This window comes from Notamacropus eugenii, chromosome 3 (assembly GCF_028372415.1).
Source record: "Notamacropus eugenii isolate mMacEug1 chromosome 3, mMacEug1.pri_v2, whole genome shotgun sequence".
NCBI lineage: Eukaryota > Metazoa > Chordata > Mammalia > Diprotodontia > Macropodidae > Notamacropus > Notamacropus eugenii.
Window position 1 is genome coordinate 107,144,591 of NC_092874.1, and position 13,983 is coordinate 107,158,573.

A 13,983-nucleotide genomic window follows, 5' to 3' on the forward strand; every position below is an offset into this window, starting at 1 on the left:
CTTTCTGGGTTGACTCTTAAGGAGCCTAAGCATTTGTAACACTTGTATTCACAAGAAGGCCAGATAGAATCTCAACTAGACAGAGTCTGAGCTGGATTGAATTTTCATGGAGGCGAGATGGAACTTAAATACATAAAAAGACTGAGGGAAGCATTCAGGTGTTGCCAGGTAGTCTTGGGTTCCAGGGATGGTCTTGATAGATCAAACCCAGGGAGGATCCTGATGGGACTGCCTGGTAATAGGATCCAAGGGAGGAATATCAAAAGAATGCTAAATAGAAGATAGGGAGTATCTGGCCTGGGAGAAATGGAAGGGAATCCAAGGAACTCCCCTCAAGGCCAGACTTTCCATGGCCTTTCAGACAAATGTAACAAAAACCCTCCCTATCCAAGGGGAAAAGGTCTTTGCTTGGGTTTGTACCCCATGTCACCACTCTTACTCACTAAGCTCCAGGGGCTCACTATCATCTCCAAGATCAAATACAAAGCCCTTCCTTTGGTCTCACTGCCTGGCCCCTTCCTTTTTATTCAGGCTTCTCACATTTTACCTCCCCCATACTCTAAAACATAGAATGCACCTGATGGGGTATTAGCTCTGGGAACCCCCTTGAACTCTCCTGAAATCTTCCCACTTAATCTGGTTTTTCATGCCCAGATCTGTTACCCTTAACCTAGCCTGGTCCTCCATTATCTGTAACCTCTGGATTGCCTCCAGCTGTTTCCCATCCCTGATTCCATCAAAATCCCACTCTCTTGGTTCTAACCTGTAGTCACCCCAGTCCCATCAAGATCCTCCCTAAACCCCTCCTCCCATCACCCCAGACTACTTGGCCAATCCTAGATCCCTCCTACAGTCTTTCTGGATATGAGTTCCATCTTGCCTCAGATTCAATCTAGCTCAAATTCTATCTGATCCACTAGTCAATACAAAAGTCACAAATGGTGAAGTTTCTTAAGAGTCAACCCAATATGGTGAATCTTTAATAACTTTTGTTTTACTTTGCCTGAAAGAAGGCTTGGGTCAAATTCGTTCAGCAAAGCTGAGGTGTCAGTATTTTTGGGTCCCAAGCACCCCATACTTCAACACAGGCACATAATAGTTATCCCTAATCACCACATTCTATTGATGTTCTCCATGCCTTTACCCTTGAGGTCCCTGCAGCACTCCTCTTCCTCTCCTCCATCTTCTGGTTTCCTTGGTTTTCTTCCAGGCTCAAACCCTGCCTACAGCCTGCTGAGCACCAGCTGAGAGTCTGTGAGGAGACTGGAGGGAGAAGGGACCAAGGGACAGCAGAGACTATCAGACCAGGGCACACAAGAGTCAGGCACAGAAGGGGAAAGTGGCTACTGTGGCTGGCCCAGGAGAGCTGCCTAGTCCCAGGAACGTTCCCCACCCCATACAGCACACATCCCAACCAAGCCTTCTTGGACCCCATGTTCATGAGCCTCTTGGAGTGGAGAGGCCTGGTCCACAGTGACCTGGCCCAGTTGCTCCAGGGTTTCACTGCTGCCCTTGTCAGTGGGGAACCAGAAGTTTCTACCCTGACCTCAGCCTGGAAAGCAAGACCTTGGTCCAGAAGTGGCTGCTGCAGGCAGGGTTCCTGCAGGCTGCATACTTCAACAACTTCTACTGCACTCACCCTGAACTTCATATATTAGAAATACATTGATTTGCACATTTGAAGGGGATACAAGGATGAACCCTCTAATAAAGGGAGGAGAACAATGGGGCCCATCAGATCCTTACTGTTTCCTTAGGATATTGAGGGAGTACAAGAAGAAAAACAGAGGACCCTAGGAGAGCAGTGGATAAATGTGAGGACTGTGAATAAGGGAAAGAAAAAAAGAGTAAAAGAAATACACAGCTGTGGAAAGGAGGAAGAGTGGGGGAGGAATTGCTATTTCTCATAATTGGAATGTGTGAAAAAAGCATGCCAACTTGAAAGGAGTGTATTTAGTGGAAGGGTGGGAGAGAGGAAGTGGACCAGATGATGGCACTTTTTGCTGAAATGGACAGGATTGAAAAGTCACACTATCTAGTACAGGAGAATACCAAATTCAAAAGAGAAGCATACAGAAATGGTTAAGTGAAAGGTAAGCTCTGGAAACCCCCCTTGAATTCTTCTTGAATCTTCTTACTGGATCTGGCCTTTGCTTGAACCATCCCAGAAATCCTCTCAAGTCTCTCAATCTAGACCATACCCTCCTTAACCACTTGATTCAGGTGCCTGGAGATCTCAGACCCTTCTCTGCAAACTCTAGTCACCCCAGCCTACTGGCCACACCCATGAAGATCCTCCCCAGATCCCTCCTCCAATTACCTCAGACTCCTTGGCCAACTTTAGATTCCTCCCACAGTCTTTCTGTTTATAAAATCCATCTTATTTCCATGAAAGTGCTCAGATACAATCTTCCCTGATTACATTAACAATACAAATGTTCAGATTCCTTAAGAGTCTGGCAAATATGGAGAATTTTTAATGAACCTTGTTTTTCTTTGTCTGAAAGAAGGCTTGGGTAGAAGTTATTCTGCCCATGTGTCACTATTTCAGGGTCACAGTACCCCTAACTCTCAGTAGTAGGGAAAGGATAAAATGTGGTAACATTGAAGAGAGTGTAGCCACAAGTAAAACAAAATTCCAGATCCTGAAAAGTGAATCAAAGGAGAAAAAAAGAAAAATAATGAGAAACTAAGAGCTACCCATCAACTGGGAAATGATTGAACAAATTATGATCTGGAAATGTAATGGGATAGGACAGTGTATTAGTGATAAAAGAGATAATTTCAAAAAATTCTACCTGCTATAAATTTATATAGAGTTAATGGAACAGAACTAGGGGAACAGTTTGCAAGTGGAGAAACAATTTGGCTAAGAAAAACAACTCCAAAAGACTTAAGAACTCAGAAATGCAAAATGAACCTGGTCTCCAGAGGAGCTGGGATAAAACATGTTTCCTACCCCCTGACAGGAAGGTGATGAACTCAAGGTAGAGAAAAAGACATGTTTTTGGACACAACCACTGTGAAGGTTCATTTTCTTTGACAACATTTTTTTTATTACATGAAGTTTCTTTTCTCTGTTTTTAATTGGGAAAGGAAGAGGGGGAAGAGCATTTAGAAACAGTGATGTCCCAAAAAAGAGAGTTAATGAAATGTTTTTTTCAATTACAAAGAAGGGGACCGAAGTTCAGAACCAGGTTGAGACAAGCAGGGAAATTTTGAAAATAATGTGTGGAAATTATTATATACTTTTTTTAAAAAGCAAGTGTTATGAAATGGACATTCACAGATTTTATACAATCCTCTTTTTGATTTCTCTAATGTAAAAAAAAAAGGTATGAGACTTGTTAAATGAATTGATAAAGAAGGGAGTTAAACTATATCTACAACTTTCCCCTCCCTACTAATCTAATACAACTGCCAAGAAAAGAAGTTAACTTAAGAAGTTACCTATCATGATATAACTTCTTTGACAGTTTTGACTGTGAATGTGAGGCTAGAAGCAGGCAACTTTCTGAACAAGATGACCTGAGGGACCAGAAACGTACACCAACATAACCTAAGAGACACCAGAGGGCTCTAAATATCACAGTATACTAAATCCAAACGATACTGAGAAGCTTGAAATCTGCCAGCACTCTGAACACAGATACACCAAAATTATGCAGAATCAGTGACAAGAGACCAGGCAATCAAGATCTGAACCAAAAAGGACATTTTTGCAAGAAGATTCATAATCTAGTCCTAGTGTAAAGACCCAAATCAGGAAGTGATGCTGGAGATATGAGTCAACAGACAAAAAAATCAAGAAATATAGGCCAATAGATACACAAGAGATGCACCTAGAAAAAGAAAGAAACCACATAATGATTACAAAGATGGAATCAGAGAAAAAACGTTTTGGCCACAAGGACTAAAAGGGTATATAGAAGAAAAGAAATAAGAGGTTTCGTTAAAATAAAATGATAAATGAAATAAGAGTTCTTGAAAAAAAAGAATCAGGAGAATAAATATCCTAGAACAAAATGCAAGATACAAATATCCAAGGAGTAGAATTCTTGAAAACTAGAATGGAGTAAGTAGAACTCAATGCCCTTATAAAATAAAAGAAAATGTTAAGACAAAATTAAAAGATTTAAAAATAGAAGAAAATATAAGACATTTATTATTTTAAATGACCTAGAAAACACGTCAAGAAGAGGTAGTTGAAGAATAAAATATGTGGGGGTAAAGGAAGTAAGAGTTATCTAAATATATAAATGTGGCTCATAGATGGCATGGATAGACATTATCTGATTCATCATCAGCATGCCATCTGAGAGAAGGGCCAATAAGACCCAAGAATGCCAAGGCTTAGCTATCTCTTCTCCATTCTCCATACCTCAAATATCTTTGGTTTGGAGGTATGATTGATTCAGAACAAAATTCAGGATATCCCCAATCATATGAAAAAAGTGTTCCCTATCAGCATGCCTTCATCCTTTATAAAGCTTCTGCACAAGAGAAACGGATGGACAGGTTCTTCTAAATAATCTGTTAAAATCAACTATATGGAAATCCAGTTACATATATTACACACACACACACACACACACACACACACACACACACACACATACAGGACAGAGAATAGTATAGTGTTGGATTCCATATACATGAGTTCCTATGTCACACAAACATAGCATCAGCCTTTGGTATAAAAGAAAGAACAATTCACTGGAGAGATGTCTGGAAATGAAAAAGGGAAGACATAGCTAAATAGATAGATAAGTATAGACACATGCAAACGTATATTTTTATGTTTTTGGAAGAGTCACTCTCCAAAATACCTCTTTAATCCAGTCCCTTCACCCTTCACCACTTCCAGATACCTCTGCACTGGACAGTACTTTCTGAGATATCAAGGACTAATTCTGTTCTCTTTATGTCACATAGAAACATTATCTATGTGGAACTGAACCCTCCATTTTCTCTGACTTTGACCCTCCCTTCTCTGTGTGATACTAAATCCTGCAACTATTTGCATCTTAGCAAAGTTCTTTCAACCACTATTGGTAGGGCTTTCATGTACTACATGACACTTATGACCCAAGGAATTGAGAAAAGGCCGAGTCCGGGATCTGAACTAGACAACAAGGGCAGGTCAGTTTGAAAGGAGCAATTGCAACACTGATTCTCAAGAATTTCTAAGCATTCTGGACAGAGACAGGAGCACAAACAAATCAGAGAAGGACAAAAGGTCCTAGTGATATGTGGAAAAGCAGGTACCTGTGTCAGCTTACTTACCTCAGGTCAGAGAAGCTGGAGAGCAGCAGCAAAGCTGCACATAAGCAGAGACATTACAGAGGTGGGGAAATTCATCTGCAGACATGCTGAACTCATTCCAAATCGTCTTTTTGTTTGTGGCCCTCAGTCAATTCATTCTGGGAATTTGGGGGAATGGCTTTCTTGGACTTATCTACTGCATCCACTGGATCAAGAGGAGCAACATTTTTTTATCTAACTTCATCAATATGAATCTAGCCTTCTCCAGGATCATCCTGCAATGTGCAGTGATCTTTGATGTCACTACCTTGGTGTTCTATCCTGATTTGTACCATGGAATGACACTAAGTGAAATTCGTGAAACTATGTGGACTCTTGGTAACTATTTAAATATCTGGCTGTCCACCTCCCTCAGTGTCTTCTACTGCCTGAAGATTGCCATTTTCTCCCACCCTGCCTTTCTTTGGCTTAAGTGGAGGATTTCCCAGGTGGTTGTCTTCATTCTGCTTTGCTGTGTGTTCTTCTTTTTCTTCAGTGCAGCATTCATGATACAAAAATTCAATATATATTCTGACCTTCTAAAAACGGGACTCATTTCAAACTACATTGAAAATGTCAAAAGAAGAGAATTTTATGTTTTCCATAATCTTGGTCTCCTGCCGGAAGTGATACCATTCATTATATCCCTGTTCTCTTGTCTCTTACTCATTCTATCCCTGAAGAGGCACACCAGGATGATGGGGCACCAGGTCAATGCCCTCAGAGATGTGAGCACTAAAGCCCATGTGAGAGCCACCATTGTAATGTTTTCCTTTCTCTTACTCTCTGTCTATAATTTTACCTTTGTCTTCATTGGGACATTAACCACTTTCTTGAAAGATACCAAAATGGTAATAATGATTACATTGTTGGCTGCCCCTGTCTTTCCCTCTGTGCACTCATTTATCCTCATTCAGCAAAACAAAAACCTGAGACAGATATTCCTGAGGCTGCTGTGGTTGAAGAAGGGCTGCATGAAAGGTGGGGTCAAGAGACCCTTTACCCACTAGTGCACAGGGGGAGGGCAATATAGGCCCTGCAAGTCTTTTAAAATTCTGTATTCTAGGTAGCTAGAAGGGAGAACATTGGACCTAGAGTCAGGAAGTCAAATTTTGCCTCAGACACTTGCTAGCTTCATGACCCTGGGCAAGTCATTTAATGTCTGTCTTCCTCAGTTTCCTCATCTGTAAAATGGAGATGATAATATTGGCACCTATCTCACAGGGTTATTGTCAGAATAAAATATGAAAATATGTTTAAAGTTCTTTGAAAACTTTAAAATACTACGTAACTGTTGACTAATTTTACTATTATCATTATTTACCATTACATATATGCATATATAAAATAATGTCCATAAGTTTTTCTTTACATAAAATGACTTCTTAAATATTTCTAAGATACTCAATAAAATCTCAGTTTTATTTCAAAACATTGTGCTTGGTATCTGATCATTCCAACGTATTAGATAATTTATATGTGTATATAACATATACATATATGTGTAGATTAAATATATAGACAGAGGACAAGGGTTTTCCCTTTGGGAGCAGAGTTTACTGTCGAGTTACAATATTTGGACAGTAGCAGGGAGAAGGGGATCAGTGATCAAGGACAAAGACTATTGTTTTTGAAATAGGCTGATCCCAGCTATAATCAGGTTTCCATATGTCAGATATTTGGAATGCTGCAGTCATAAAGGGAGGTTTATAGAGAAATGACAGGGGGTGAGGGGGGCAACTAGAGGGGAATGAGTATAATATTGCTTGTACTATCTCTTATTTATTTAGTGATTTACAAATTGGCTATATCAGATCAATGCTGGGAGATAGATAATACAAATATGTTTATCTCAAAGTAATATCAGGTCACCAGTAAGCTGGGGTCATATACAACAAATAGGATGACCACCAAGAGGATCATTTTTTCTCTCTTGGACTTGTTCCCACCTGAAGTAGGATGAAATTCTCCTGGCATGCTCATCATATATCTGATTTCTAAGTTTTTCCAACTAGGAATAAAAGTAGTCCCTAGCTTCTGGTTAGGTACTCCAGGCAGCAATGCCTTGAACCTTTCTCACTCCACAGAAAACACGGAAGACACAAAGCACCCATAGGAGTCCACAAACAAATAAAAAAAATTACAAACACACATAAAAAACTCTCAATTAATCCATAAGCTCCCACCAGATGGGAACTTAACAGGAGGTGACTATTGGAGCAACTCTTTCACATTCCAGTGAATCTCCTTCATCTCAGAGTCCTACATTGTAAGCCCTCCTCTACCAAAATTTAAAGTACCACCTTGAAATTTAGCATCCTCCTGGAAACATATAGATATAGATATATATGCACATACATACAAGCACATATACACATACACAGAGAGCTACTAAAGCTGAAAATTTCCCACTGGAATTGTAATGTCTCAATAAATCATTTAGAGATCTCCAAGCAAGATGTTAGGTAAAATATTTAGAAAATACTCTTCTTTCTCCAAGAGCCATGTGATCCTTTTCTCCTCAAAAGGTCTGATTTTGGGGCAGAGCCAAGATGGTAGGATAGAAAGACATATATACTCTACTTCTTCCCCCACTGTCCATAAAATGACTGTAAAGAATGACTCTCAACACATTCTAGAGCAGCAGAAGCCACAGAACAACAGAGTGGAGGAGACTTCCAGTCCAGGGTGACCTGGAAGGCTGACAGAAAGGTCTATCACATGGGACATGGAATGGAGCACAGTCAAGCCTTGGCTGCAGCACCTGGAGGATCAGAGCCAGATCCTTCAACCCACAGACACGAAAGGACAGTGAGAGAGCTTTTTCAAATGACTGAGAAGGGAGCAGGGTCACCCTATAGCTCCAGTACCAAGTGGCAGCAGCAGAGGCCACAGCAGGTGGCGGCTCCCAAAGCAGGCAGCAGCCAGCATCAATTGTAGGAGGCCTCATTGTAAATCCCCTGGGGGAACTGAGCAGCTGATCTCAATCTCAGCCCCAAGTGTGGGCAAGGCAGAAGTAGAGGCAAGGAGGTTGTGGAGAGGAAATTCTACTACTTGCAGATTCTGGGCATAAAAGTTTTCTGGTTGCTCCCAGACCGGTGTGCAGGCTTGACTGTGCAACATTGAAGGAACTGAGATCTTTCAGGGCCCCAGAGTATACACTACTCTTGTCAAAGAACTCAAAAACCAAGTAACTGGTTGGGAAAATGCCCAAAAAAGGGAAAAAATAAGACTCTAGAAGGTTATATTCTTGGTGAGCAGGTATCTTCTCCCATCCTTTTGGATGAGGAAGAAAAATGTGTACCATCAGGGAAAGACATAAAAGCCAAGGCTTCTGCATCCCAAACATCCAAAATAAATATTCAATGACCTCAGGCCATGGAAGAGCTCAAAAAGGATTTTGAAAATCAAGTAAGAAAGGTGGAGGAAAAATTGGGAAGAGAAATGAGAGAGATGAAGGAAAATCATGAAAAGCAAGTCAGCAACTTGCTAAAAGATCCAAAAAGACTGCTGAAGAAAATAACAACTTTAAAAACATGCTAACTCAATTGGCAAAAGAGGTTTAAAAAGCAGTGAGGAGAATAATGCTTTAAAAATCAGAATTAGCCAAATGGAAAAGAAAGTTCAAAAGCTTACTGAAGAAAATGGTTCTTTCAAAATTAGAATGGAACAGATGGAAACTAATGACTTTATGAGAAACCAAGAAATCACAAAACAAATCAAAAGAATGAAAAAATGGAAGATAATGTGAAATATCTCATTGGAAAAACAACTGACCTGGAAAATAGATCCAGGAGAGACAATTTAAAAATTATGGGACTACCTGAAAGCCATGATCAAAAAAAGAGTCTAGACATCATCTTTCATAAAATTATAAAGGAAAACTGCCCTGATATTCTAGAACCAGAGGGCAAAATAAATATTGAAAGAATCCACTGATCACCTCCTGAAAGAGATCCAAAAAGAAAAACTGCTAGGAACACTGTAGTCAAATTCCAGAGTTCCCTGGTCAAGGAAAAAATATTGCAAGCAGCTAGAAAGAAATAATTTGAGTATTGTGGAAATAAAATCAGGATAACACAAGATCTAGAAGCTTCTACATTAAGGGATCTGAGGGTATGGAATATGATATTCCAGAAGTCAAAGGAACTAGAACTAAAACCAAGAATCACCTACACAGCAAAACTGAATATAATACTTCAGGGGGGGAAAATGGTCTTCCAATGAAATCGAGGACTTTCAAGCATTCTTGATGAAAAGAAAGTCTGACTTTCAAACCCAAGAATCAAGAGAAGCATGAAAAGGTAAGTAGGAAAGAGAAATCATAAGGGACTTACTAAAGTTGAACTGTTTACATTCCTACATGGAAAGACAATATTTGTAACTCTTGAAACTTTTTTCAGTATCTGGGTAGTTGGTGGGATTACACACACACACACACACACACACACACACACACACACACATATATATATATATATATATATATATATATATATATAGAGAGAGAGAGAGAGAGAGAGAGAGAGAGAGAGAGAGAGAGCACAGGGTGAGTTGAATAGGAAGGGATCATATCTAAAAAAATAAAATTAAGGGGTAAGAGAGGAATATATTGGAAGGACAAAGGGAGAAATGCAATGAGGCAAATTATCTCATAAAAGAGGTAAGAAAAAGGGAGAAGGTAAGAAAAGGGGGGAGGTGAGAGGGAAAATTTGAAGCCTACTCTCAACACATTTGACTCAAGGAAGGAATAAAATGCACACTCATTTTGTTATGAAAACCAATCTTACAATACAGGAAAGTGGGGGACAAGGGAATAAGTAGGCTAGGGGGGATGATGGAAGGGAGGGCAATAGGAGGAGGAAGCAATTAGAAGTCAACACTCTTGGGGAGGGACAAGGTCAAAAGAGAGAACAGAAGAAATAGGGGGAAGGATAGGATGGAGGGAAATATAGTTAGTGTTGCACAACATGACTATTATGGAAGTCATTTGCAAAACTACACATATATAACCTACATTGAATTGCTTGCCTTCTCAGTGGGGATGGGTGGAGAGGGAGGAAGGAAGAGAAGTTGGAACACAAAGTTTTAGGAACAACTGTTGAATATTGTTCTTGCATGAAATAAAAAGAAATATTGAACTGAAATTAAAATATTGAAAAATAGAAGAGAATGTGAGACATTTATTATTTTTCCCAAAATTATTGATTTTTTTCAGTTTTCAACATTCACTTGCATAAATTTTAAATTGTCTTCTGCTCCCACCCTCTCCCCTCCTTAAGAAAGCATGCAATCTTATATGGGCTCTACACATACATTTCTATTAAACACATTTTCACATTAGTCATGATACACAGAGAAATTATAATGAATTGGAGAAACCTTGAGGAAAAACAAAACATAATAAAAGAGAAAATAGTCTGCTTCATTGAGCATTCCAACTCCATACTTCTTTCCCTAGATGTGGGCATTTATTATTTTTTAAAATGACCTAGAAAGCAAGTCAGAAGAGATAGTTGAAGTGTAAAATCAGTGGGGATAGAGGAAATAAGAGTTGCCTACATATATAGAATGTGGCTCACACATGCATGAATAGACATCTGATTTACCACCAGCATGCCATCTAAAGGACAAATCCAGAGGATCAAAGACCACCAAACTTCAGTCATCTTTTCACCATTCTCCATGCCTCGAATATCTCCAGTTTAGAGGTATGATAGATTCAGAACAAAATCCAGGATATTAACAATCATATGAAAAAAGTGTCCTGAATCACTAATAAAAAGAGACATTCAATTTAAAACAAAACAGCTTTCACTTTACTCACATCAGATTGTCCATTTTGGCAAAAAGAAAGAAAGAAAAATGAGAGATACTGACTGGAGTAGGGGAGGACAATCATTCTAATACATGTTAGTGGAGCTATGAATTGATCTGATCATGCTGAAAAGAAATTTGGAAATATACTTAGTTATTAAATTATGCATAATTTTTATTTGTAAAGTGCTTTGAAAACCTTAAAGCACTACATAAGTCCATCTGTTATTCTACACACACACATAGATAGATATATATACATGCGTGTGTGTCTATCTGTATAGCCAAAAAGATAAAAAGAGAGAAAGGATGCAAAAGCATAAAATCACTCCTGGTAGTAGCTTTTCTTGCAGCAAAGAACTTGCAGCTAAGGTTGTGTCAATCAGTTGGAGGATGACTGTACTTAGTATACTACATGAATTCAGCGGAATATTATTGTACCATAAGAACGATGAAAAGCGTGGATTCAGAGAAATTTGGAAAAACTCGTATAAAACAATACAAAGTGCAAAGAATAATTTATGCAACATTGTAAAGACTTAAAAACTAACCAATGCCATGACCCACAGTGACTGCAATGAGGAAGCATGGTTATGTACTAGAGAAGCATAAAGAATCATAGATCTTTAGGTATGGTCTGTGTGTGGATTTGTTTCTGTTGACTATGCATAGCTGCTGCAACAGAGATTTTTGGTTTTGCTTTCTTAAGTTGGAGGGTAAGAGATCTAGGGACATAAGGAGACAGTGGAAATGTTTCCCCCCCCAAAAAAAAAGTATTATTAAAGCATTTGTTTTAAATACAAGAAAGAAAATAGAAGGAAGTAGAGAGGAACACTCAGAGGACAGCTTTGAAACTAACATGTTGAATTTATTTTATGATTTTAAAAATATATTTGTTGTACTGTAATCAAGATTTTCAGTTTCATATACAATGCTCTTTTTTGATTCTTCTTTGTATGTGGACATATTTGTTGCTGCTCATCAAGTTCAGAATAATGGGGGGAAATAATTTCTTAAGAAAAAAAATACCCACAAGATTACACACTGTGTTTGACTTTAGTCACTTAGGAATAGAGAGGAATTCTTATGTTCCACCCCACATGATATGATAAATAAAGCCTGACTCTTTGGGGAACTTTGATCCTATCTGCTTCACAATGGAAATATAATATCCCTAGAGGATCTCTAGAAATTGATCTGACCTCACTAGTCTCAAAATCAGTCTTCTACCCCAAGTTTTTTAAATTACTAGGGAAGAAGTTATATTCACTTGCTTACCAGTTGTCTTGAGATTTATTATCTAAGTCTGAATTATTCAGTTTTACAATATCCCATCCCCAGAATGAAAGGGTTCTTCCATCTTTATCAATGACAGACAAACACCGGGAGTGGCCTTCAAAAGAATTAAACTTTATTGTTGCAGGATATCTATAAACTTGATCTGAGGATCCCTCTGGGTTGCACCCCAACCTAGCCCTAATTTAGGCTATGAGATGAAGCCTTAGTACACAATTCGAAGGGTTAAAACATACAGAGAGGAAGTAGCATCTAGAAAGTGAAGGGAAAACAAGATATACCCAATAGGCAGGACATGATCAGATAACTACATAATGGGAGGACAGTGAGTAGACATCAGTGTGCTCAGCTGAGGAACTCCCTTATGTGGAAGAAACAAGGATGCTCACTTCTAGAAAAGTAAGGTGGCATATAATGAAGGTGGCTTAGAGAGATTTGGAGCATATATGCAGACACTCTGTAACTGATTCTATTTTGCTGCCATATGATAAAGAAGAACCTCTTGGACTGGCCACCAAGCCAGGGCTATGGTACATTTAAAAAGGCATCAGACCCTTGGTGAGGGCTCTTTTCCAAACTTACTATCATTGAAGAAGGAAAAGAATCCACTAAGGGCATCTGGGTAGGGAAGGGGCATGAAGCTGAGAGTCCCAGGCTCAGCTATTGCTTCTGTCTCTATTGTGTCCATTGTTTCCTGCTTCCAAGTAAAAGAAAATGACCTTGAGACCTTCAAAAGGTCAAGAGACAGAGCAACCAATAGGCACAAGTGTAAATTCCATGCAATTTTTTATGTCTAGTGAGTCCAGTATCCAGGCCCTTCAAAGCCAATTCTCTGAAATTGTTCATTGCCAATTGATAAGTTAGTCAGCCTCCCTGTAGTATAGGAGAAGACTGACCTCAGGAGATTCTAAACAAGAAAGAAAACAAACAAAAAAAAAGAACACTGGTCAGTCACACCAAGGCTGCCTAATCCAGGCAGTGGTTCAGAAAGAGACTTTTGAAGTGAAGAAGATTCGAAGTATTTATTGTATTTCAAGATCCATTTCAAATAACAGAAGAGTGTTAAACTCAAAGGCGGTCCCTTTTATGCCTACTATCTCTCAGAGCAGATTATTCAGAGCACAGTAACCCTGTTAACCAGTCTGAGATGACCAACCTGTTCAACTCTAGGGAGGCAAAGTTATATATTTGATAAGGATTGTGAGGAACCCACTCTATGTACTAGCACATGTGTAAAGGCGGATCAGTCAACAGGTCATAAGAGAGCTAGAACTATCCAACCAGTAACTAGCCTAACTTACATTTTTCCCAGGAGAAGCCAGTAAAGTGATTGGTTACAGGTGTAGTCATAAAATAATGATAATGGTTATGTAAGTAATGTGTGATATGAATGTAATCACATAGGTCGATTGGTATACGTATTGTAGCTGCTTAATCTGTTGACCATACATAGCTTTGCTATTTGTTTCTTGAAGGGTAATATTGGCCTTTTGCCTATTTTACTATTTGGTGAATCTACTAAATTTACTATTGTTTAATTTTGCTTGCTATTGGGCATGGTTGCCT

General features: G+C 38.9%; 1 protein-coding gene across 1 annotated transcript; it reads left to right on the forward strand.

The window, feature by feature from the left end:
• Nucleotides 1-5,369: 5,369 nt before the first annotated feature.
• On the forward strand, nucleotides 5,370-6,314 carry LOC140531877 (taste receptor type 2 member 3-like). The gene has a single exon (XM_072650537.1). The coding sequence runs from the start codon at nucleotides 5,370-5,372 to the stop codon at nucleotides 6,312-6,314; it is 945 nt and encodes a 314-aa protein (XP_072506638.1).
• Nucleotides 6,315-13,983: the final 7,669 nt, after the last annotated feature.

What these genes read in the sequence shown, in the direction of transcription:
- LOC140531877 (XM_072650537.1), top strand. Translation starts at nt 5,370, where the DNA reads ATGCTGAACTCATTCCAAATCGTCTTTTTGTTTGTGGCCCTCAGTCAA.